The sequence below is a fragment of the Megalobrama amblycephala genome, linkage group LG12 (genome assembly GCF_018812025.1).
Source record: "Megalobrama amblycephala isolate DHTTF-2021 linkage group LG12, ASM1881202v1, whole genome shotgun sequence".
NCBI lineage: Eukaryota > Metazoa > Chordata > Actinopteri > Cypriniformes > Xenocyprididae > Megalobrama > Megalobrama amblycephala.
Window position 1 is genome coordinate 26,120,791 of NC_063055.1, and position 26,794 is coordinate 26,147,584.

Consider the following 26,794-nt stretch of genomic DNA (forward strand, 5'->3'; position numbering starts at 1 on the left):
ATTTTGGCTGCGTGAGATTCTCCAGCTTTGTTGTTGTTGAGCAACCGAAGCGCCACAAGCATGAGCTGTTAAAGCTCCGCCCTCTTTTGGAAAGTGGGCCGGTGTGTGTGTGTGTGTGTGTGTGTGTGTGTGTGTGTGTGTGTGTGTGTGTGTGTGTCCGTGTATGTGTGTGTATGTGTGTGTTTACAATCTAGTTTACAATGACAAACAACAACGTCTGGGTCCTTTCACTGCACCTTCAATTCAAACAAATCACCAGATAAAGAATTCCCAGGAAGCAAACTAATTTGAGTTTAACAAATATAACTTAAATTGGATTATTATATATATATATATATATATATATATATATATATATATATATATATATCAGTGTCCTCCACAAATATTGGCACCCTTAGTAAATATGAGCAAAGCCGGCTATGAAAATAAATCTGCATTATTTATGCTTTTGATCTTTCATTCAAAAAATTCACAAAATTCTAACCTTTCATTTAAGTAATACAATTGAAAGTGGGGGGAAAATCACATTATGAAATAAATGTTTTTCTCTAGTTCACGTTGGCCACAATTATTGGCACCCCTAGAAATTCTTATGAGTAAAATATCTCTGAAGTATATTCCCATTCATATTTACATGTTTTAGCACACTAGGGTGATCATGAACATGAAATTGTCCAGCCATGACTTCCTGTTCCACAGGAATATAAACATGAGGAAACACAAATGCCAAATTCCCCTAATTATTCATCACGATGAGTAAAACCAAAGAATATAGTTCTGATGTGCAGCAAAAGATTGTTGAGCTTCACAAAATAGAAAATGGCTATGAGAAAAAAGCTAACACAATGAAAATCCCCATTTCCACTATCAGGGCAATAATTAAGAAGTTCCAACCAAATCTGCCTGGAAGAGGACATATGTATATCGTCCAAATGCACGGTGAGGAGGAAAGGTTGAGTGGCCAAAGACTCTCCAAGGATCACAGCTGGAGAATTGCAGAGATTAGTTGAGTCATGAATCTCAGAAAGCATAAAAAAAATCATCAAACAGCACCTACATCACCAAAAGTTGTTCAGGAGGGTTTCAGGAAAAATCCTCCTCGCTCATCCAGAAACAAACTCCAACATATTCAGTTGTCAGGCGACTGGAACTTCAAACGGGACCGGCTTCTATGGTCAGATGAAACTAAAAAAAGAGCTTTTTAGCAGCAAACTCACCAGATGGATTTGGTGCAAACAGGGATAAAAAGTACCCCATGCCCATGGTTAAATATACTGGATCATGTTGTGGGCCTATTTTTCTGCTGGAGGTCCTGGACATCTTGCTCAGATACATGGTATCATGGATTCTATCAAATACCAACAGATAAAAAAAACAAAACCTGACAGCTTCTGCTAGAAATCCAATAATGGGCCGTGGTTGGATCTTCCATCAGGACAATGATCCAAAACAAACATCAAAACCAACACAAAAATGTGTCACTGAGCACAAAATGAAGCTTCTGCAATGGCCATCCCAGTCCCCTGACCTGAACCCTAAAGAAAATGAGTGGAATGAACTGAAGAGAAGAAGCACCAACATGGAGCTGGAATTTGATCTGGAGAGATTCTGTATGAAGGAATGGTCTCTGATCTCTTGTCAGGTGTTCTCCAAACTCATTAGGCATTATAGGTGAAGACTCAGAGCTGTTATCTTGGGAAAGAGACGTTGCAATAATTGGGTGCCAATAATTGCGGCCAATGTAAACTAGAGAAAAACATTTATTTCATAATTTGAGTTTCCCCTCACTTTCAATTGTTTTACTTAAATGAAAGGTTAGAATTTTGTGATTTTTTTTAATGAAAGATCAAAAGGATAAACAATGCAGATTTATTTTCACAGCCACCCTTGCTCATATTTACTAAGGGTGCCAATATTTGTGGAAGGCACTGTATATATATATATATATATATATATATATAATAAGTTACTATATTGAGGCTAATCACTCATCACAAATTACTATAATCCTAAATATTTATAAAACTTACATAGCCTACATCTACAATTACAATATGTACATTGGACTCACAGCACTTTCCATAATGGCAAAGTGAAAGTACAACTAATGTAAACACAGGTGCTTTCCAAAGTCAAGGTAGTCTCTCTGGGTCAAAGCATCAGCCACATAAACAAACACAGTAGATCGGTTGGTTCATAATGACAGTTACTGTATTGTCATGATTCTCATTTTTTTCTCAAAGGAAAGTAACCTCTATTTCATTATAATGGTTGTTTTAAAAATATCACAGAGCAGGTACAAATGGCAGAACATAATTCTGAATATTGATCCACCACAAAAATCTCCATCCTCCAGTTTGCATAAGACATCAAATAGAACAGAATCTTTTCAGCAAAATGGAATCAAAACATCTGAAAGAAATACCGAGCATCCTGCATAAGCAAGTTGTTTTAGATGTAATGGCGTCATGCATCATACTGACAGTGTGGTACCCAGCTGGGGTGAGGCAGACGACCCCCCGTGACGCAACGCCATCCCTGCTGCTGCTGCTGCTGTTTTCATTTGGGCTTCATCTTCTGTACAGATTCAGATGTCAACGGCACGTACAGTACAACTCACCTGTCAATGAAAATACGCCACTGTCTTCGTCCGCAGTTGAGATGCACGCGCCGCTCAACGCAAAGCTTATGTTTCTGTACTGCAGCACGACCTTAAGGACACAAAAATCCAATTTGAAAGGATTCACTCTCATCCACTGGACTATCTAAGCCTATTTCAGTTATTCTACTCCATACGTTGACGTCGTCATGGCAAGCAGCGTGTTTTGAGCAGGTATGATGACAAACACTGAGGCTGTCCTGTGTAGACACGATGCTGCCGGATGGTGGAGATGCGGGTCATTTGCCAACAGCTGGGCATAGACATCAGGAAGTGCTGCGTTTGATAGACAGAAGATTTGACCAATCGTGTGGCGCCAGGCCAGGGTCCGCCTCCTATAATTGACGAACCAATCATTAATTAGGTCAAAACATATGTCTCTTTGTTTTGTGTACTCTGCGTTGGAAATATGTGTGGACTGGAAAGGGGTTCAGGGTGACATTTTTTTATTTTATTGTTCACTTGAAGAAATAGAGATATTGTTGCTATTTTTAGACGTTTTATATGCTATTACTGCGCCTAGCATATAAGCCTTGCAACTTTATTATATATAGAGAGAGAGAGAATATATACAGAATAGGCTTATTGTTAAATAATGTGATATAATGTATCACTACTGCTTATCTAAAACATGGAATATTCAATATTCAAAGCATGCCATAGGGCTGGGCGATATGGCCAAAAAAATCATATCTCTATTTTTGGGCTGAATGGCGATGTATAATCTCACTATTTTGTACATTTTTCTATTTGAACTAAAAAAAAAAAAAAAAAAAAAAAAAAAAAAATCTGTATTTAATTTAAATATATATACAGTACAGTCCAAAAGTTTGGAACCACTAAGATTTTTAATGTTTTTAAAAGAAGTTTCGTCTGCTCACCAAGGCTACATTTATTTAATTAAAAATACAGTAAAAAAACAGTAATATTGTGAAATATTATTACAATATTATTAATATTATTACAAATATTATTAAAATATTTTGTACAATTGTACACATTAAATGTTTCTTGAGCAGCAAACCAGCATATTAGAATGATTTCTGAAGGATCATGTGACACTGAAGACTGGAGTAATGATGCTGAAAATTCAGCTTTGCATCACAGGAATAAATTACTTTGTCAAATATATTTAAATAGTACACAGTTATTTTAAATTGTAATAATATTTCACAATATTACTGTTTTTTACTGTATTTTTAATTAAATAAATGTAGCCTTGGTGAGCAGACAAAACTTCTTTTAAAAACATTAAAAATCTTAGTGGTTCCAAACTTTTGGACTGTACTGTATATTTATATATATATATATATACATACATATACACACACACACACACATATATATATATATATATATATATATATATATATATTTCACATCCTGCCCAATATTTTCCTACAAACAATGTTTCATATTGAAGGCTATGAAAACAAACATGAATGTAACCTTGTAGTCTATGTTACATTATGTGCAAAAAAACGTGGTCAAATTACTTGAGGTCTACATTCTAACATTTTGACACTACAATCTAAAAACAAAATAATGCTTTTTAAAGGAAAACTTACATTCACTAAACTAAAAATGAAAATAAAAAAAAGCACAGACTAATTATTAGTCTATTATGATTACCCTACAATAGTCACTTTACAGTTACTGCTATCATAAAAAGACACTTATTGTAGGTTCAGGCACAACCCTCAATGTAAAAAATGCGATAATGATAGGCTACACATTTAAATATAGGCTAATATGCACTGCTTTTCATTTGAACTTTTTATTTATGTTTATTTCAGGTAAAGTGTGACATTTTTCATGTATAAAAAACATGATTCGACTTTGAATTAGATCTCCCTGCTTTAAAAATAACATCAAAGCAGCTTATGATGGTCAGTCTGAATTTTGGGACATGGCAGCTGGTTTGTCAGCTCTAACCAGATTGATCAAGGTCTACCCAGGTCAATGTTGTCCCCACCAGCTGGTAGTCCATCTGATCCTTCATCTAGATCAGTTTAACCCATGGAGTCTATGACAAATGTCCCCTCAGGGACAATAATCAAATATAATTTGATTACAGTTCCATCATACGAATTTTGAGTGATATATTTAGAGATATTTGCACAGGTCTTTTGAAAAATGTTGATTATTATTTATTCGCAAAACACATACATTAATAAATTAAAACATAAAAAGATTAAACTTTGGACTAAATTATTAAAATGTACAGAATCACCCCCCCCCCCCCCCCCCCCCCATATTATTCCATGCTCCATCTAGTGGACATCAACATTAATGCACAAACACACACTGCAATGCATATTTTACTAGAATGAGCAAAGCAAGGATGTCCAGACATTTTGCCAAATCAGCATCTTTATTGTACAAACAAATGCATTTATCTATTGACATTTCTTTGTATCATAAAAAAGCAATATACAAGCTTTAAGAACGAAAATAAAAAGCAGCACAGAATGATTATGAGTAAAATATATCATTTGAATAAATATAACTTTATATTTCATGCTATAAAATAAAATTCATAAATGGCGAGTTAATTGTTACAGCATCGGCGTCATCTAGCTTCATGTACTTCATAGTTGTATAAAACAGTAGAGTTCTGAGGTTCACAGTTGGGTTGTGAGGTTGTACATATAGTGGATAACAGAAAGTTGGACAGAGTGCTACTGATACGATGAGAGCTAAAGATCTGCTTTCCTCAGCGGTGAAACTCCCATGCATTCGTAAAGAGCAAGAACGGAAACATTTAGGTGCATCTTACCACACCTGTGAGGCAGACTGTTTTGGGAACCAATGACTGAGGAATTGTTTCCCCACCTGAAGTAAAAGTGCAAGCTTAGTTTTGGACACACACAGACCACTGCGCATCCAAAATGGCATTTTCTGAATACTATTACCCTGAGTTCTACTTTTTACTTTTTGCAATGTCCCGAATACATGAGAGAACTAGAGTTTGAAAGGGTTAGTTCACCCAAAAATGAAAATAATGTTATTTATTACTCAGCCTCATGTCGTTCCACACCCGTAAGACCTTCGTTAATCTTCGGAACACAAATTGAGATATTTTAGTTGAAATCCAATGGCTTCGTGAGGCCTGCATAGGGAGCAATGACATTTCCTCTCTCAAGATCCATAAAGGTACTAAAAACATATTTAAATCAGTTCATGTGAGTACAGTGGTCCAATATTAATATTATAAAGCGACGAGAATATTTTGGTGTGCCAAAAAAATAAAATAACGACTTTAGTGATGGCCGATTTCAAAACACTGCTTCAGGAAGCATCGGTGCATAATGAATCAGTGTATCGAATCATGATTCAGATCTCGTCAAACTGCCAGCGGCTGAAATAACGTGACTTTGGCGCTCCGAACAGCAGATTAGATACACTGATTCATTTGTGCTCCGAATCTTCCTGAAGCAGTGTTTTGAAATCAGCCATCACTAAATAAGTCGTTATTTTGTTTTGTTTTTTGGTGCTCCAAAAATATTCTCATCGCTTTATAATACTGAACCACTGTACTCACATGAACTGATTTAAATATGTTTTTAGTACCTTTATGGATCTTGAGAGAGGAAATGTCATTGCTCCGTATGGAGGCTTCACTGAGCCATCGGATTTCAACTAAAATATCTTAATTTGTGTTCCGAAGATTAACGATCTTACAGGTGTAAAACGACATGAGGGTGAGTAATAAATGACATTATTTTTGGGTGAACTAACCCTTTAACAAATTTGCTGAAGTCCTCTGATTGGCCAACCCGATCTCACGGCAATTCGTACGTATTTTATGAAGTGGCTAATTTGTACGAATTCATACGTTGTTTGCTAAATCGTACGTATTTTACGAGTTGCCAAATTCGTATGAATGACCTACCCCTAAACCTACCCGTCACTGGGGTTCAGACAAATCGTATGAATTCAGCCACCTCGTAAAATACGTACGAATTGGTCGTATTGGATTGGCCGTTTCTCGACACATGAAGAAAGAAGATCTTTAACGCACACCATAGCGGCAGGTTACAAATCTCAAAGATTTCGTATTTTGACACGGATTTAAAAGAAAAAGAAAAAGAAGTGACATTTTACCAGTGACATTGAGGCAACAGGTAAGCGAAGTACAAACAGAACATGTACTGTTGTAACCGCCGAAACAAGCCGCACTGTAGAAGCATATTTGCCCAACCTGTCCAAGTTTTCACATAAAAGAATGTAGGTTATACATATATATAAAAATCCTCTCCTTGTCATGAATGACCTCAGCTCCCTGACATCCTGAAAGCATTCATTTTGAGACACGATCCTCCTGCAATCTGAGAGGCAGAAAGACACCAAAGAAAAAAAAAAAAAATGCTTTTACAAAGGTTATTGCTTTTGCATATTACACAGTGGAGACATGTTGGAAGTGGAGAACCAATGGAAGACTTCAAGATTTCCTTTTCTTCAATATCTCTAGGTTTAGCTCAGTGTTCATAAACTACCTGAAGTAAGTCAACAGTTTTCAACAGTTAAAAAGGACGAGCTGCACAATCAAAAAGTAGTCCAACAGCCTTCCCTGTAAACACTTCTTTTTTTTTGATGATCGTGCATGGCACAAACTGAACTGGTTTTATGTGAACAAAGCGAGTGAATATGGACCATGAGTATCTAGGTCAGTTGGCGGAGTATGACTCTATTAGTACAGTTCATTAAATCCTTTACATGACTATGTTAACCCCATATCACCGATTTAACATCATCTTTTTGCGTACACATTATAAAAACTGAAAAGAAACCTGACCATTCGTAAAGCACCATTAAAGGGGAAACGTATCCCAAGCGATAAAATATTTGAGGCCTTATGAGTCCCACAAGTTGGGAGTTTTATATGGTCAATTAATCCCTTATGGAATACATTTATTTATTATTATTTAAAAAAAAGTCATTAAGTGCATGCCAGGTGAAATATCACAAAAGAGATATAGCTATTAATGAAAATCACTTTCAAGTCTTAAGACAAAAACAAAAGGTCATCTGTAGTTTCGTATTACAACGCGGAGGTCACCATGCAATTCTACTTGAACAATAAGTGGGCCGGCATGCATATTTCCCCCCTCTAGACCAAACAATATACATAATACAGCGATCTGCTAACCTGAAAGCATCATCATTCTGATGAGATTATAGCCAAGCGAAAAAAAAATCAACTGACGAGAATATGATTTTTATTTTTTTTAAACTTATTTTAAGAGGAAGCTTCTATATTTTGAAGCTGTTTGATTGTCCCATTTTATTATTTCAGCATATTCAACTTTCAGTTGAAAACTACATAATGACTCTGATGCGAAAAATCTCTGTTGCTTCAATGCATATCAGTCCCCAACAAATGGGATGTTCCCCCCCATAGAAACAAACAAAAAAAAAGGATACAGAAACTTACTGCAGGTCTCGATTATGATCTAACAGGCATATTGCTTTTGCATACAACTATTAGTTCAATATTTATACAAAAGACCAGATACATTGATACATCCAAACATAACAAACATTTCCACCTTCTTTGAAGGAACCCCTCATCTCATTCCCATAATCTTGCGCGGCAACAAAAAATAAAATGACCTGCGGGGTAAGTGATTCACATACACTACCATTCAAAAGTCTGGGGTCGGTATGATTTTTTTCCCTTTTTTTTTAATGTGAAATTTTGAAAGAAGTCTCTTTTGTTCACCAAGGCTTATTTGATCAAAAATACTGTAAAAACAGGAATATTGTGAATATTATTACAATTTAAATGTTTCAATTTTTGTATATTGTAAAATTATATTTATCCTTCAGAAATCATTCTAATATGCTAATGGTGCTAAAGAAACATTTCCTAGTATTATGAATGTTGAAAACAGTTGTGCTGCTTAAATTATGGAAATGGTGACTTTCTTTCAAACAATTTCTTTCAAAAAAAAAAAAAAAAATCTCACTGACCCCAAATGGTAGCATGGTAGCGTAGCCTATATGTTTCACAGCAAGGCACCAGTTCAATCAACTTCCTCGACAAAACATTTGTTTGTACCATCCCTTCTTTAAAGACCACAAAACAACATCCAAAGTCTGTTCTTCCAAAGCTAATGCTTGTAGCTTCGTTCATTGTAAAACATTAGCTCAATGAAACAGTTCTGCTCAACGCCAGTGTGTGTGATAAATGACAGCATGACGCTGGGAAATGAGACGTAAAAGATCTGCTGACACCTCTAAAACAGATTCATTTGTTCCAGGGCTTGGTTTTGGTCTCTCACTTGTCCGCTGTGCAACATACTACACAAACCCTTTACAATTTTTGGTTTGCTCTTTGGTTAGTGGCCAAAGTCATCTAAGATGAACGGGTACATTATGATATAGGAACAGAGCAAATCTAAACATATTCAGCGAACAAAGCAGTCAGGCTTACAATGCTTCAAATGACATACATGGCATCTCATGTCACAGAATGACACCAAACATGCTCTGTCAGTAGTACGGCATTGAGCGTTTTGGCTCTTGGTAACTGTAATAGAGTTTTCACATTTGGCTCAAAACTGCCATTGATTCAAAGCTCAGAGCCGGTAAAACAAAGGTATAAGGTTCAATCTCACTCATCTGCCAGTTATACAAGCACATGAAGAGATTTTAATGGCACATTATAAATAGTCCAGTATTCTAAAAAATGAATTTTGAGCATTGATTTTAAACAGAGAGAAAAATGGCAGAAGTTTCCTTCCTTTCAATCTACTTTTCCCTCAGTGCTGAAGTTGAATTTGAAATCTGAAAATACTTTAGCTGAGAAAGTGATATAAATGGAGATTAAAAAACAAAAACAAAAAAAAAGTTGAGTAAACACCACTAAAGAAAGTGACTGCAACACTACAGAAACTGAAAACAGAAAAGCACCATAAATGTAAGTCACTGAGTAGTTTAACTTTTACTTTGAGAAACAAGTTCTACCGAAGGCGTGATACTGGTGGTGGTTCACATAATTAAGGAGTTGTCTGGAAGGATAATACCGCAGAGTCTCTGAACAAAAGGGTATGCTGCTTACATGAAGTATCCTTGGTGGTTGTTAAAGTAAACTTATAGAGGGTGTGGTAAAGTAAATATCCAAATGGTATGTCAAGCCAACTTGAAAGCACTTGAATCTTAAGAGAACGAGGCATGTTTTAATCTGTCTGAGCATCCACAGCTATAAATCAAATATATTGCAGTCAGGGAGGCAGATGCTTGACTGTAGTGATGACTACAAAATATGAGTCTAGTGTATTGCTCACGATGAAACACTGTTTTACTTGTTTTGCATTGTATGCAGCCGCTTATCTGTTAGAATTAATAAGACAGTGTGGTGATAAGAAATAACAAAAGGTATCTAAAATTGGCATGTGATACAACAAGGAGCCTTATTCAATCACAGGTCAAAAAAAAGGAGAAAAAAAGAAAAAAAAAGAAAAGAAAAAAAAAGTGAGGTATGACGTTTTGCACCAGTTGCATAACAGTGAAAATGGATAGGATGAGATATTGTCCAGGGCTCTCTCTTCACAATATTTGACACATAATAGTGCCCAGAACAGTGGTACTGACAATGCAGGTTTATCTTATTACTGCGCTTTTGTAGTATGAAACCCAACACTATACCTCCAGCATAACCAATACACCTTCATACTATTTAACATTAACAAAAGCATACTGGCAGTAAGTGAATCTTCTTCAATTATTAATTTCTGTATTGAAACAACATACGTTTTGGTCAGTACATCAACAGATGCATTAAGTGTGAGAAGCCTAAGAGAGATTTTATCATCACAGCTGTCTGTTCCACAAGTTACAGAAAAAACTAAAGCTCTTTCGAGCCAGCGAAACACAAGTAAAGCCGTTCGAAATTTTAACCACTGATCAAGTGTGGACATTAATGCTATAAATATTTCACCAAGAATTTTTTTCCCCCCTTCGTCCCATGATAGTATGGCCCTAAGGCAATTTTCATATCTTGCAATGAACCCCTTTCAGAAATGCATTTACAAATATATTAATTTATAACAAAGGCACACCCTTCTCATCGGTGTCTAGAAAGAAAGAAAGAAAGAAAGAAAGAAAGAAAGAAAGAAAGAAAGAAAGAAAGCTTGGCACAAAAGCAAAAAAAAGTAAAGTATTATAACTGAAACCAAATGGATGTTACAGAAAGAGTGCAAAACGACAGACTGTGATTCTAGGAAAAATATGGCATTATAATAATGAAAAGTGGAGGAAAACAGCATCATATTTTGTAGTAGATCCTTGATCCTGAAAATACACCACAGGTACACCTTGTACTAGCAATTTTCTCATAGACATACATAACATGGCTGCTAGAGAAAACTGAACAAGATTAATCCAGAATTCATACAATCACTAAGGAATATTTCACTGAAGTATAAAGTGGAGAAGTTTTGTTCAAGGGTTTTGCCTCGGCATTCCAAACCTTTGAAAACAAAACAACCGTGACTTTATTGAGAGAAGCTTCTTCCCCTCCGTTCAGGTTCTTTGCTATGAGGTAAAACCTGGCTGGAGTTGATGACAAGCTACAAATACTGTCCATTATGAGTATGTTGAGGTTGTGTGATGAGGTATCGAATGAATGTGTCACAAAGAGCCTTGCACTGGCAGATAAACCATTCCTCGTGAGTGAGTGACCCAATACAGGCCACATGTGCAAAAACAGGTCAGGTAAAAAGCGTGATATGACAAGCATCTCATCTGAGCTTTCACATTATTCATTATTGCAACATGCCTATATTACTCTGTAAATATGTTGAAAAACATGGAAATATATATATAGATATATAAAAATGTGATAAAACTCTTAGGAGGCCTTGATTACAGAGACCACCTCCCCGATTATTTAATTCCCCGATTATAGGACTCCTTCCCTTTGAAAAAAAACTCCTTAAAAACTCTTTCTCTCTGTCTTAGTCCTGTGTAGAACTTCCACAAAAATGGACGAGTAGAAAATGCGCAAGGCAGGTTATTTCTTGTCGTTCTTTAAAAACAGCTGGGCTTAATCATGAAAAGAGTAACCCTTTAAGCTTCCTTATTAGATAAGTAGGACAAACAACCAAGTAATTTAATATACTTAATATCCACGCAGGGGTTTGGACGCAGGAGTTTCTTCCGGACTACACTTGCCACTCTCTTCACTGGGGGTTTTTGTCGACAAATCATCAGGGTACGCTGCTCCGCAGGCTACTTCGCCCTCTGAGGTATCCTCTTGCTCCCCTCTCTGGCCATCTGGTGCCTCACCCAGCAAGTCAGTGTGATTATTAACTTCTGTGCCAGAGATCATGTGCTTCTTGCGCAAGTGCTGGTTGAGTGTGCCTTGGAAGGGAAAGCATTTGCCGCAGATCTGGCAGTGGAAGGGTTTGTTGTCCGTGTGGCCGCGGATGTGGTACTCCAGCTGATCTTTGCGGGTGTACTTCTTGCCGCAGAACTTGCAGACGAAGGGCGTGATGCCCATGTGCAGACGCATGTGACGGTCCAGGCTGCCCTTTTGATTGAAGGACTTGCCGCAGTAGATGCAGATGAGGCGCTCGTTGTAGGGGTACCACTGTCCGCGGAAACATCGCTCCCTTACGTCGTTTTCGTAGGTAGTTGCCGTCGCAGGTGGATCTCCTTCGTCGGCACCAGGCTTGAGCTGAGTTATTAGATCGGCTGGAAGAGGCATGGGACGTTTTGGTCGGGCACGACCACCCCGGACACTGCTGAGCAAGGAACGAGATGGGCTAGAGGAACTCAGGCTGACGAAACAGGAGGAAGGTAGTGCCGAGTAAGTGTATCTGGCAGACGAAAGCACAGGCCCGTACGATCCCACGGTGACAGCCAATACCTGTTCACCATCCACTAGCTCTGTGTGGTAGCCGTCGTCACCTGCCGACGAGCTATCGGAGTAGCTGGGCCGGTCGGTTTTCTCCAGCTTGATATGGACATCAGTCACCTGCCCATCCTTCCCAATGAGTTCTATCTGTTCCGACTCAACCTCCATGGACACCTCCTGCTCAGATATTCCGTCGCTGCTCCCTCGGTCTGACTGACCCTCCTCCGCCATCCCCTTACCTGAGCTCCGCCCTTCCGCGCAATGATTCTGGCGGGGATAGTAGGGTGGCGAAATCTGGGTGGGGTTTACAAAGATTCCAGCGTCTTTCACACCGTTGGGTCCAGACCTTAAGGTGGTGCAATCATCATCTGGATCAGTCCCACCAGGCACTGGGATGCTGATTTTGGAGTGAATACCCTCAAGAATCTGTGTGCATTTGTCAATCACAGCCTGCATTTGGAGGAAGCTGGCAGCCGTGAGAAAACTGATGACATCACGTAGGCGCAATGCCATGCGACCAGTGTAGCAGAAGGCCAACAGCTGCTCGAACACCTCAGGGCTCTTGATTACGGAGATAGAGAGGCCACTCATTGTGCCTAGTGCTGAATGATCGCGGAAGTATGGTGAACTGGCAGCCAAAACAGCCTTGTGGGCTCGGAACGGCTGGCCCTGAATGTGCACAATGATGTCGCACAGCTTGCCCTGGAGACGGAGCTCATTAAGCTGGTTCAGGACGGTGTTGCTGAACTCAGGTACATCAAACTCTATGAGGCTACCACAGTCCTCCATGACTCACTGACTTCTCTCCTGGTTTGTAGAGAACCTGAATGAAAAAAAAAAACAAAGTGTGAGGAGACACATTTATAGATATTAATGGTAAGCTAAATGAAAGGTAGATTATATGCAAGTACAGATGGAATTTGCATACTTTTTCACATTTGTTGAAATCTGCAGGTAAAATTTGTTAAAACTGAAAGTACTGCAATCTTACTGGTATCTGAATATCTAATCCAATTTGCCAAAATATTCATAAAAAAAAATATGCAAAAGACTGAATTAGTAGAATTTCAATTTCAATTTATTTATAAAGCACAATTAAACACAACTGCCGTTGACCAATGTGCTGTACAATATAAAAAACGACAAAATCGCAGCATAAATGACACAACATCGAAACAGGACAACATCATCATCCGTCATATAGTATAAGACAACTCAAATAAAAAAGTTTTTAACTTGGATTTAAAAATGGACAGAGTAGAAGCAGTTCTAATATCAGTGGGCAAACTGTTCCAGAGTTTTGGTGCCGCTATTGAAAAGGCTCGATCTCCCCTGGTCTTGAGCCTCGATCTAGGAGCCACTAAGAGCCTCAAGTTGGCAGACCTGAGAGCACGTGTAGGCTGATGGATTGTCAACAGATTTGAAAGGTAAGGTGGTGCTGACCCATTTAGTGACTTAAAAACTAATACCAGTACTTTAAAATGTATCCTATACCGCACAGGTAACCAATGGAGTGACTGAAGGACAGGAGTTATATGTTCCCGTTTGCGAACTCCTGTCAGGGCTCTGGCAGCAGCATTTTAAATCATCTGAAGGCGATTTATGGAAGATTGATTAATCCCCAAATAAAGAGAATTACAATAGAATATTATGAATAGCAGGCATTCTGATTCTGCAGAAATATGTGCTGAGTTTTGAGCATAAAGATTCCATGTGGGCCTTGCCGTACAGTAATTTAATCAACAGAAAAAGATTTCTTTCTCCCCCAGATTTTTTTGTTCAGAGTACAGGTCCTTGCATCGGTATGTTTTATTTATCCATTCATGTGTTCTCCTAAATGTTCTATGGTTATATTAATGAAGAAGCACATTAAAAAATGCATAACTTCTTATTCTGATATTGCTGGAGTAAACCAAGAGACTGAAACTGCTTCCGCATGTTCATTCTCCCTCATGTTTGGTGCACTTTTAATTGTGATCCAATTATGATATTGTGATGTGTTTCACAGTGACTTGTGTATTGCGTTGTGTATTGTGTCTTGTATTGTGTCTTGAGGTAGTTAACCAACCCTTGTGTGGTCCATTTAAATAAAGCTCGAGTAAGTCATGTAGGAAAAACCCTGAAGAAATGAGTATGCATGCTGTTGTACAATGCAAATGCAACATCCACATGAGAAAAACAGTTCCATTTACTCAGAGAAGACATTTGTTAACTAGTGCATTATTCTTACATTTTGAAACATTTATCATTCAAAAGTTTTGGGGGTCTGTGAGACTTTTTATGTTTTTGAAAAGTCCCTTATTTTCACCAAGGCTGCATTTATGTGGTTATTTGGGTGTCAAAACACAACAGTAATATTGTGAAATATTATTAATATTTAAAATCGCTGTTTTCTATATCTGTAATGGCAAAGCTGACTTTTCAGCAGCCAATCCAGTCTTCAGTCACATGATCCTTCATAAATCATTCTATTATGCTGATCTGGCCTGTATTACAGGAACATCCTAACTAAGAATCATATCCTATCCTGTTTAGTAACCATGGTAATTTCACAACATTTTCAAATCTAGTCAAGAATTAACATAGGAAGTTTCTGTAATAATGCAATTTTAAGTAAGTTACACAAACATGTAGATTGGTCTAATTTGTCTAATTTTACTTCTTTTATGAATAGAAATTTCAACTATTTAAAATTGAAGTCTTTTGACAAATTAATGCATTCTTCCTTAAACTTATAAATTTAACAAATAAATAAATAAATCTTACTGACCCCAAATTATTGACTGCTAGAGCACATTTTGGCATGAGTTTGTGGATGTCAATGGGGTACATGCTTACTCAGACGGCATCTGACTAATTTCACAGAGCTTCATAAAGCAGAAAAAAAGACAGGAACATATGGCCAGTTGCACTGTGGAGCATCTTTTTTAGTTTTAGTGACACGTTTAGTGCACACTTTAATCAGAACATGAATCCTTTGTGAGCTGCATAGATTTAAGCTTAAGCACTTTAAAAGCTCAACAGACATCTCTACCTCTTTAAATGACATCCTATGGCCGTGACTGGTCTTCAAACACACTTAAAAAAATCCTTCAAGTATTACAGTAGTTCATATAGTGCTCTTAAGCAAAGGTGTCAAGGAAAGATCTTCATGGGTGTGTGCAGAAAAATCATTAGATCAAGTTGATGCATGGCCAAAAACGATGTGGGAGAAAGAGTCATCCATCATTAAAAGCATAAAAGTAAAACAACTGCAGCCACTTAGCTTGCAAGTAATATGTTGAACAGCACACAACGTTATAAAAGCTGCATTTAAAAAGAAATGGGGAAAAAAAAAAAAAACAGAATTTGCAATAATTCTACAGAATTTGATGTTCTTCTTATCTTCCTCTTTACATTCTCTCTAAGCCCTCCTATGCCTCCAACCACCCTTAAGTCTTCTCTTCTCACTCTCTAGTCTAGTGATTCAACACGAGTCTCAGTCAGCAATTTGGAAGAGTAAACACTTTCTCCAATTGGCAGGGCTTGCTGAGACACCTGTCTCACCACCCATATGTTGTCATTCTGCCATGGTCAAGAGAGTGAGGGAGAAAGAGGGGATGAGAGGACTCATTGAAACACCAGAATGTCAAATAAATAGCTAGATTTTTCTTTTATACACAAAAATACATAAAAAGACACATGGTCATTCAAAAAGATCCTGCTGATTTGGTGCTCAAGAAACTTTTCTGATTTGTATCAATGCTGAAAACAGTTGTGCTGCTTAATATTTTTGTAGAAACTGTGATACTTTTTTCAGGATTCTTTGACGTAGGGCTGCACAATATTGGAAAAAAACTGACATAGCGATATTTTGTTTTTCTGCGATATATATATTGCAATATGAAACCAGTTTCATTGAGATTACCTGAATAGCTCTATTTGGAAAGAATTAAACATTCTAGAATGATTGAGATTATTTTGTCAGGGAATTAATCTGCATAGAAAATAAACAAATAAGAAGCATAGATAAATACAAAAGAACAGATCCAATACAATGACACATATTAATTTACTTAAAGGTGCCATCGAACATTTTTTTAAAAGATGAAATATAAGTCTAAGGTGTCCCCTGAATGTGTCTGTGAAGTTGCAGCTCAAAATACCCCATAGATTTTTTTTAATTAATTTTTTTAACTGCCTATTTTGGGGCATCATTAAATATGAGCCGATTCATGCTGCGGCCCCTTTAAATCTGGCGCTCCCCCGCCCACGGAGCTCGCGCTTGCCTTTAACAGCATAAACAAAGTTTACACAGCTAATATAACCCTCAAAATGGATCTTTACAAAGTGTTCGTCACGCATGCTGCATGCATACATCGGATTATGTGAGTATTGTATTTGTTTGGATGTTTATATTTGATTCTGAATGAGTTTGAGGCTATGCTCCGTGGCTAACGGCTAATGCTACACTGTTGGAGAGATTTATAAAGAATGAAGTTGTGTTTATGAATTATACAGACTGCAAGTGTTTAAAAATGAAAATAGCGACGGCTCTCTTGTCTCCGTGAATACAGTAAGAAACAATGGTAACTTTAACCACATTTAACAGTACATTAGCAACATGCTAACGAAACATTTAGAAAGACAGTTTACAAATATCACTAAAAATATCATGATATCATGTATCATGTCAGTTATTATTGCCCCATCTGCCATTTTTCACTATTGTTCTTGCTTGTTTACCTAGTCTGATGATTCAGCTGTACACATCCAGACGTTAATACTGGCTGCCCTTGTCTAATGCTTTGAACATGGGCTGGCATATGCAAATATTGGGGGCGTACACCCCGACTGTTGGTGTTATGTTGAGATTCGCCTGTTTTTCGGAGGTCTTTTAAACAAATGAGATTTATATAAGGAGGAGGAAACAATGGAGTCTGAGAATCACTGTATGTCATTTCCATGTACTGAACTCTTGTTATTCAACTATGCCAAGATAAATTCAATTTTTAATTCTAGGGCACCTTTAATTGTATACGTTCACATAAGCCATATGTGACTGTTTATGAGGATACTCGGCGAGAAGGGTATTTTAACATTAATTTGCATGTTTGTGTCCATTCAAGCACAAATAAAGACAGAAGAAAATGGAATTCTGTGTTTGCGCGCTGTCCGAAATGAATTAACTTTTGCATCTTTTTGCACTTGAATGGCTTCAATCACTTGAATGTTCAAACTGACAGGACTTAAAACACCTGCAAATGATAAACCTTTACGGTGTCTGAAATTCGGTGCCAGCACCCAAAAGTACTGATGATGCTTTATTCTCCGTTTAATAACCAAAATGTTTTTTAATTTTTTAATTTATTTAGAAATTTTACACACTAGACAAAATAAACTGTTATGAGTGCGCTGTAGTATGCATGAGATTGCATTACAGCGGAGAATTCAAATATCACAAACGACTATCAGAAGATGTGACTATCAGAAGTGCATATCGCGATAACGATGCTAAAATCTTAATAAAAACGATTTATTGTGCAGCCGCACTTTAATGAACAGAAAGCATTTATTATGACTTTACTGTCACTTTTGATAAATTTTATGCACCCTTCCCAAATAAAAGTATTAACTTCAAAAACAGTACCAACATATTTTTCAAAATATATTCTGCCACTAGTATCAAGTTATAATAAACCAACTTTAATCTAGAGATCTTAAAAACACTTTCAAGAACATGAACTAGAAACATCCATTTGGGGTCAAGTGAACCTGAAACTAACAGAATTACTTGTGCTTCCTTAAAAAGAATAGTTCACTCAAAAATGAAAATTTCCTCAATATTTACTCACCCAAAGGCCATCCAACATGTATATGAAAAAAAAAAAAATAAAGTGTTGGAGAAAAAACATTCCAGGATTTTTCTCTACCTAATGCAAGTGAATGGTGCCCATCGTAGAGCATTTTTAATGGTCCACATGAAGTCATGTCCAAAAAGCTATGCAAACTAAGCTGAACTTAAGTTTGATAGGATGCCAGAGAATGTATACTCAGTTGATCTGGTGGACCCAAGGGGGCAAGTGTCTTGGCAGCACTCCAGCGAGATGCAATCACAGTTTAACACTCAGGCTTGTGTCCTGAGGGAAGAGTTGAGGGGGATTTTAACACAGCAACACAGCAGTTGAAATAAGTAAAATCATGAAATTTCCTCATACTATGGGTTGCATAAGTAAAAGACCAAGGGGCATGTTCATATGGCGGAATGGTGAAAAGATTGATCGTTAAACGTTAGCAATTTCTCAATGAGATAAAGCAGCAATGTCAACAGTAATGTAAAAGATTTGGCATTGGCCAACATGCATGTCAAAAGCTAATTTTTTTGGCATCAAAGAGCTGTTCCAGTTGAAGGGATCGAGTTGCCTTGCTTCACCACATGACACATCTTCATGTCTAACCATAGGTTACTTATTGTATCTCTTAACTAGTGGATCAGCAAGTTATATGTTCTAAAACAGCAATTTTACACACATTGGTATTGCGTAGCAGACCAAATCAGACATTGAAATTAGATAAACACCATCTCAGCCTTATTAATCATTCTTAGGTTAATTTTTTTAAAACTCATTACAGTAAAATCTGTACTACAGTTCCTTTTAAATATGCAATAACCCGCAGGGGAGAAAACGTCACACAAGCTACCCAGAATCCCTAAACAACTGTAAAAATAAAAAAAACTCCAGGCTAACTGGGAAAACTTCTTTTACCGGTTCACTGAGCAAGTCGTTAAGAGTGGAAACCGCCATATCAGCACTGGCAAATGGAACGCTGCAGAAGGCCTGCTTCAAGATAAGCAGCTTTTAGCCTATTCTGCAAAATAAAACCTAGTCCAGTACTGCCAAAATTGCTTAACATGCACAGTCTGGCAGGAGGAAACCGATAGGCCTTGAGAGGGCGGAAAAGCTGCCAGGGGTACTTGAAAAGTTTGTGAGGAACTGTTTTCAAGAAATACCACGAGAATGCTGAGCAATGTGGCTTATCTCAGCAACACTTTGATTGAACAACAAGTCGTCACAATAAGGCCTGCCCGATGGACCGGGGCCAGCACAAAGTACGCTCAGGAGAGTTAATGGAATTGTCACAGGCCGATCGGGTCTGTCATCACGAAAGTGGTTTTAAGTGGTTTGTCGATTTAAATATTCAAGCACAAGAAGATGCAAAAGAGAACTAAATTCAGTATTTGTGCGCTGTCTTAGAGCCGTTTACCAAGTACAACTTCTAATCTAATTACTATTGAATTCCTGTAGAACTTATTCCCTTAAAGCGCTCTTGAAATTTATATTAGTTACATTAATAGTATGTACAGTGGAATCGAAATTGTAATCAATAAAAAAAGTGAAATTTCACTGGTATCTAAAATTCTGGTGTCATAATCAACCTTATTTATTAGAATGCATGGGTCAAAAACGATGAAAACAATAACTTTCTTTTGTGGTGGGGCCCTGACCAGGTCAGTAGAAAAAAAATCCTTAGTGTTTAGCCCTGAACAAGATAAAGTACTGGATTCTAAGTAGATCAGGATATGCTAGCAGCATAAAGAAGAGCAGTTTGTTCCTGAAACTTGATAGCATGATAATTACAAAGCATAATAATTATGCTTTGATAGCGGTGGTTATAGAAATATGTGACTAGTGAGTACTGAGTTACAAACAAACTCGACCGCCACTGTCAAAGTATTGCTGTAATGTTATGCTGCTAGCATATATCATGATAATATAGAACGCAACAACACAGCGGTAGCTAGTATGAACGGCTAACGAAAAATGGGTCAGAAGCTCTGGGTAACATCCCTGGTCCCAGGCATGAGGCTACACCAAAGGAATCTTCAGTTAAAAAGCTAACGTTTTGCTCCCGAACGTGACAGGAGAAAGATCATAAAAAGGCCAATGTGCATTAAGAACATAGTCCAGGCCCATTCTGTGCCTCCCCCCATCGCCATTCATGAGTCCAGCCATTTTGATGGCAAGAAAAGAAAAGCTACATCAAAGGGAAACTGCTGCACAAATTCGAAAGGATAATTAAGAATCGCTATAAAGGAACTGGCAAGGGAAATCAGCCAGGCTTTGCATATCTAACAGGCATAATCAGAGTGGATAAAAATACCACCAAGTCATTCTGTTTTGCTTCGGGTGCGCAGGTCAAAGGCATCCTTTCTTCTTTCCCAAGTCGATCCCCATTGAAGCTGGCCAAGAGACAAGGAATACACAGCTAAAGCCCACTGAACCACAAGCTTCAGGAACAAACTGCTCTTCAACAATCCCAAAACATTCAAGTATTATACTCACAGCAGATGTCATTAGATTCAGAGGCGGCTAAAAAAAAAAAAAAGCCTGAGCAGCGGAGGTGATGTCTTGTGTAAGGAACAAGAAAAATCCTTCTCTTTTTCTGTGTGCTATAAATCTGCCATAACAGGAGGAACTTTCAAACCAAAACCCTTTAACAGCTAATACTGAAGAGAAGCAGCCACAAAAATGAAAGGTTTATCGAGTGCAAAGCAATAATGCCTACTCATGCACATAGCTTAATTGGTTTGGCTCCGTCTGTTCAGACAAGCCTGGTTGAGAAAACATTCTGAGTGGTTAGGAGGGACATTTATGACTCCTGAGATGCCATAACGCACCTATGAGTATAGCGAGTGAAATGCGGCTTTTAATATGACAAGGACATGGGAAAATCCACAATGAAGACACTTTCATATGAACAAAAGCACAAAAAAATGTACTGACCATTTCGCAAGAAAGACATTCTTCAGGTAGGTACACAACCACATTGAACATATTCTAGAGGCTTCTCTATAACTAAGCTCTTATTTCAACATCAGTGAGCAAAAATATCATATCTGAGAAAGTTATGGAGTGCCTGTTCACTTTTTCAGTGTCCTTGGGTCCGAAAGTATTTTTTATTTTTTATGTCCATAGGGATTTCTAAAAAGTCTTAATTTAAGAGTTGTAAGCCATGTACCAAACCAACTAGCTACGAGTTGAATTAGGGGTGGGACGGTTCAGATTTCTCACAGTTTTAGGGTCACGGTTTCGGTACCGTTCGGTATGTGCTATGTTCAGTGAAAAATATGACAATTGTCAAATTAAGATAAAGAAAATAAAAACAAATAATCTGACTACAAGACAGCACAAATAAATACATGAGAGCTAAGATACAAATAAAATAAACAATGCTTTACAGGTTTTTAAGGTATCCAACAGCTTTCAGGTACAGAAATTGAATAAAGTAATCAAATATAAAATGACACTTCATATAAACTTCTTTGAATAATTAAAAAAAGTTGAAACATTATTGAAGTTACAAATCATTGAAATTACATTGAAGTTACATATTCAGTCAAGAGTGATTTCTTCTTCCTTTGTCATTTGATTAACATTATCAGGGAACTGTCCCACCCCTAAGTTGAATCACAAAATAACTTTGATTTAAAAAAAGACAAAGGTAAAAGACTGTGTACTTAATGGCTTTAATGAGGGAAAGAACTACAATCCCATGAAGCACTGCGAATGACAATCACATTTAAAGTGATGGAAAAGTATGAAACAACTGATTAATTATATAGAAACAATATATTTTACTTTTATTGAAAAGTATGCATATCATGCATAAAAATATTTAAGCAGTTTGAGAGCGTAGGGACTAGGGCTGTAACGATATGCGATATGAAATCGAGATACGCAGGTCCACGAACCTGTATCGCGATGTGAGAAGGCAGAATCGCGACACACCCCTTCCAACTCCCAGAGTTATCCTTCCTGTCCAGATCCAATGCTACCACATTTTTAAATTACTATAAGTATTAGGGGTGTAACGATTTATCGTAGATGGTGTGTCTCAATCAGCTCTCTAGTTCAGTAAGTGTTTCGGGCACACATTGAATCTTACAAGCAGGTTTAAACGTTTCTCATGTCAGTCTCTTGCATGGTCGCGTGAGAAAAGTCGTGGCTTTCTTTCACCGCAGTGCACAGGAACAGCTGTGCTCACAGAAAAGCAAAAGACGCTTGCGATGCTTTGCTTTAAGAAGTTCTGTGGGGCCGTTCACATATTGCGTCTTTTCCGCGTACAAGTCAGTTATTATTTTCAAATGTAGCCGCGCGGCAGGCGCGCTCATAATGGGATCGACGCGCATGCAATTCTCAACTTCTCAGAATGCCGCAAGCGCACCGCAGGTCGTGTGACAAGAATCAACCGATCAGCTATGGCCTTTCCGTAACAAAACATCAAAAGCTCAGCCGAACAGCTGATCATAGCTGATCATAGCTGTTCTTATCTCCATCAATATATCTCGTAGTAAAACTAATGCAAGGGCTAGAAATCATTTATCCTTTGCAGAAACATCCTGATCCTCTTGGAGAGCTCAGTTCATGGTTGCATAGCAACGACCGACGCCACGGGAGCGCAAGCGCTTTGGAAAGAAGGAGAAGCGGTGCGGCCGCGCCTTCCACGTGTTTGTATAGGCGATATGTGTACGGCCCCTATTCATAATTCTAAGTTCATGTTAAATTTAACATTTTTTTTCAGTGACAGACAGCCCTATTCAACTGTTAATTTGAATACAGAAGGTTTTTATTAAAATTTTATATTTATTTATTTATATTATATTGAAATGTGATCTTGTATGTACAACAAGGAAAATTATTGAAATTTGTTCATGTTTTTTTAATAAATCTTATTTGAATTTCAGTTTCATTTTGTTCAAAATATCGAGATACGTACCGTATCGTGACCTGAGCGTATCGTTACACCCCTAGTAGGGACTGACTCTACATCACTGCTGGTGGATGCTAAGAGGCCATTCACACAAAACGCATTTTACCATTCCACTGCGCTACTTTTACATTATTTTTTTTTATGTAAACGTGCTAGACAGACTTGTTTAACCATTGCACTTGCGTCTTTTGGCTGGACAAATACTACAGTGACCAACTGCCACATACTGCTGGGGCAACAGATGACAACAAGAAGCACAACAATGGATCAAAAAGAAAGAAATTAAAGGTGCTCTAAGTGATCCTGGGTGGAGTAACTTCCTGTTGACGTTCAAAGTGTTGTCAAACAAAACAGAGGCTAGCTAGACCCTCCCTCCTCCTCCTCCCCCTCCCCTCCATGCTTCCTGAAACAGTCATGAACGCGCATTTAAAATCATTCTTGTCAGTTATTGTCTGGAGCATGTTTATTATGATTCGTGGTCCAGGCTGCACCAGTTTGATTTTATTGCAGTTTTCGGAGCTTGTGGCGACTACAGAGACCGCGTTTTTTTACAGTGTGTTCAGGGGACAGGCAGCTAGCGGATAGTGAGGAGATGTTTGCTGTATGTGACAAAAAATGTTTTTGGCCTAAAAATGCGTGACATTACTTAGAGCACCTTTAAGAACCAGAGCAAATACTTTACATAGTATTGACATTTTTTGTATTTAGAAACATACTCTCTGGAAAATCAGATACTAGTAACTAGGGCTACACGATATATCGCATGAGATTGTCACGCCAATTTGGCAGTAAAGCTGGTTCCCTGATTACCGCTAAATCGCCATCACCTGCTTTCAAATGGAGCGGCATTTAATAGACAGAGCCATAGATCACTGAAAAGCCACGCAATATCGCGTTCATTATCGAAGGCGATTCATCTGCGATATGAACGCGATATTGCGTGGCTTTTCAGTGATCTACGGTTCTGTCTATTAAATGCCGCTCCATTTGCGCGTGACAATCTCATGGGATATATCGTGCAGCCCTACTAGTAACACTTCCGTGGATATTTCATATATAGCACATATAGCATCTCAACCAAAAAAAAATAAATGCTGCGTAGCCGAAGGACTCAAGCACCCGCAGCAAGGTATTTTCAGAAGAACGTTGGCATTTTGAGCTGGCTAAAAATGCTTTGGTGGACACAAGGCCTTAAAGGGTTAGTTCACCCAAAAATGAAAATTCTGTCATTAATTAATCACCCTCATGTCAGTCCAAACCCGTAAGACTTTTGTTTATCGTCGGAACACAAATTAAGATCTTTTTAGATGAAGTCTGAGAGCTTCCTGTCCTTCCACAGACAGCTACGTAACTACTACTTTAAAGCTTCAAAAAGTTCATAAAGAGATTGTAAAACTAATTCCAGATGAATTGAGTGGTTTAGTCCAAATTTTCTGAAGAGACTTGATCGCTTTTTATGATGAACAGATTTAATTTAGGCCTACTACTAGTCTGCATTTGTCGATTACAGTAGCCATTTAGCAGTTGCTTTTATCCAAAATTATTTATCTTACAAATAAGAAAAAACAAAAGCAATTTATCACACAGAAACCAACAATTTTACCAGTTACCAGTATTGCAAAAGCTAGATCAAAAGTGTTGAAAGGTAAAGAAATGATACGTGTAACTTCTTTTAATCTTGTTAACAGCAAAGTAACCAATCACATAACTCAAGGATCACTGCTGTACATATGAAGTGCCAGGTGATTTGAACTAAACAACCCTATCTTCTCTGCCCTTTAAACTCCTGTGATATATTGTGGTGTATGGCTTTATTCCAAGTCTTATGATAAAGTCCATATTTAATTATGTAAAATACAAACAGAACAACTCAAAAAAAAAAAAAACATTCAGGAGAAGGAATTATTATGCCACATGAACAACCAGTGAAAGTGAAAGTATACAGATGTTTTTCACATCCTTACACCTGAAACACTTACAATTTACTGTCCTTGTCAATCGAAATATAAAAGTATGAGAATTGAAAACTATCTTATAGATACAGCACTGTTTGTAGATAGTGGTATACATTATGACATGTGATCAGTTACAGGGTCAATTCACCCAAAATGACAGGCAGAATGTAAGGGACGGTCTCAGTCGCCATTCACGTTCATTGAATCTTTCATTTTCCTTTTCATTTTGAGTGAACTATGCATTTAACAAAAAAGGAAAATAACTTGATCTTAAACTTATCCGCCAACTATTATGAATTTAATACATTAATCACGGTTTTCACGATCAAGTTACATAGCCAATTAAATGTAGTTTCACTTTAACTTCAAATAAATCATTAACGTTACCACCTTGTCAAACAAATCAGTAACATCTCAACTGACACCCTGGCTGTGTTTTAAAACCAAATGAGCTGCCTACACAGAAAGCATTGTAGGCATAATATTGTAACGTTGTAGGCAAAACAGGCACGTTAAAACGCATCTGTAAAACTGTCAAGGTAGGCAGCACAATAGTTTCCGAGACAGCCAATGTCTTAAACTTTCAATATTTAAATACCTTAAAGAAATAAGTTAATATAAGGTAGTTTTGCATCACGTTTTTAGCTGTGATCAAAAGTTTTACTTGTCTAAAACAAACAGGAGGGTGGGAAAGTGGCCCACTTGCTTGTGACTGAGGGGAATGTGGAGGATGGCAGCTAATACTGACTGCATATGAAGGCAAAAAATAAACAAGTAAACTACTTTGATCAACTATCGAACGGTGTAAAACGGACCATGACAGTTTAATTTGCCCAGCGCTGCATGCGAACTCTCCCTCATTACATTTGCGACAGCCGAGTTGCTGCCAGGCTAGCTCGTACCAAAGCTGTCACGGAATGCTAACAAGTTAGCCGGTTAGCGACATGCATTCAGATGCGCCCGGTAGAACTGCGCCAAATAAAACAAAGACGACGTCTGAGCAAATATAATGCGCCGTTAATAAAGTCACGGCTCACCTTCTCCGATCAAACGTCGCCCATTCCTCTGCACAGCGACTCGCTTTTGCTCCAGCCTGGCCTCCTCCTTCCCCAGCTGTGCTCCTCAGCCGTTGCTATTTTTCCAGCTCTCTGCCCAACCGGAAGTGGACGCGTGCGGTCTCCAGGGGACGCGCTCTGTCTCTCGAGTTTCTGGACGTGCTGTCAAGGAAATCGCCCAGTGGATGCTATAGAGATCAGTGGTTGGACTCGCCCCCTTCCCTCCGAATTTTCGGTACAAGGGTCAGGGAGTGTATGTTTAAGGATGTTAGCTTTGTTGCAATAATTTCAGTGAAGGGTATCCAGTCTTCATTTCCGTGAATACCCACTAAACCAGATTGGGAGGCCCGTATAAAGTCGTTAAAGGAGCATAAAGGCTATAATAATAACAATAATAATGAATATAATTATACATTTATATGTTTATTTCATAATTTTATAAATATAATGATTATAAAACTATAAAATAATAATAATTATAATAATAAGTATTATTATATTTATT

At 37.7% G+C, this 26,794-nt stretch overlaps 2 protein-coding genes across 4 annotated transcripts in view; both read right to left on the minus strand.

Annotated features, from left to right (window-relative positions):
- Positions 1 to 3,174, minus strand: part of ralgps1 (Ral GEF with PH domain and SH3 binding motif 1) — a 152,608-nt gene extending 149,434 nt beyond the window's left edge. Inside the window, exons 1-2 of one of the 2 annotated variants that reach the window (XM_048210036.1) lie at positions 2,800 to 3,174; positions 2,624 to 2,714 (exon numbers count right to left, since the gene is read on the minus strand). The gene's annotated coding sequence lies outside the window, so the exon portion shown is untranslated. Of the gene's footprint in view, positions 1 to 2,623 lie in introns of both variants that reach the window. The other variant, XM_048210035.1, reaches the window with a different exon arrangement.
- Positions 3,175 to 6,293: 3,119 nt separating this feature from the next.
- Positions 6,294 to 26,597, minus strand: zbtb34 (zinc finger and BTB domain containing 34). 2 transcript variants are annotated; one of them, XM_048210040.1, is made up of 3 exons: positions 26,272 to 26,597; positions 11,790 to 13,350; positions 6,294 to 6,993 (listed from the first exon to the last, which is right to left on the minus strand). In XM_048210040.1, the coding sequence occupies exon 2, from the start codon at positions 13,314 to 13,316 to the stop codon at positions 11,790 to 11,792; it is 1,527 nt and encodes a 508-aa protein (XP_048065997.1). In that variant the 5' UTR covers positions 13,317 to 13,350; positions 26,272 to 26,597; the 3' UTR covers positions 6,294 to 6,993. The 2 variants fall into 2 exon arrangements, with proteins under 2 accessions (XP_048065997.1, XP_048065996.1); XM_048210039.1 differs by lacking the exon at positions 6,294 to 6,993 and having other exon boundaries at positions 8,497 to 13,350; positions 26,272 to 26,595.
- Between the last annotated feature and the right edge of the window lie 197 nt (positions 26,598 to 26,794).

Bases quoted from the DNA above. Each gene is read 5' to 3' on its own strand.
- zbtb34 (XM_048210040.1), bottom strand. From the start codon at position 13,316: ATGGAGGACTGTGGTAGCCTCATAGAGTTTGATGTACCTGAGTTCAGC.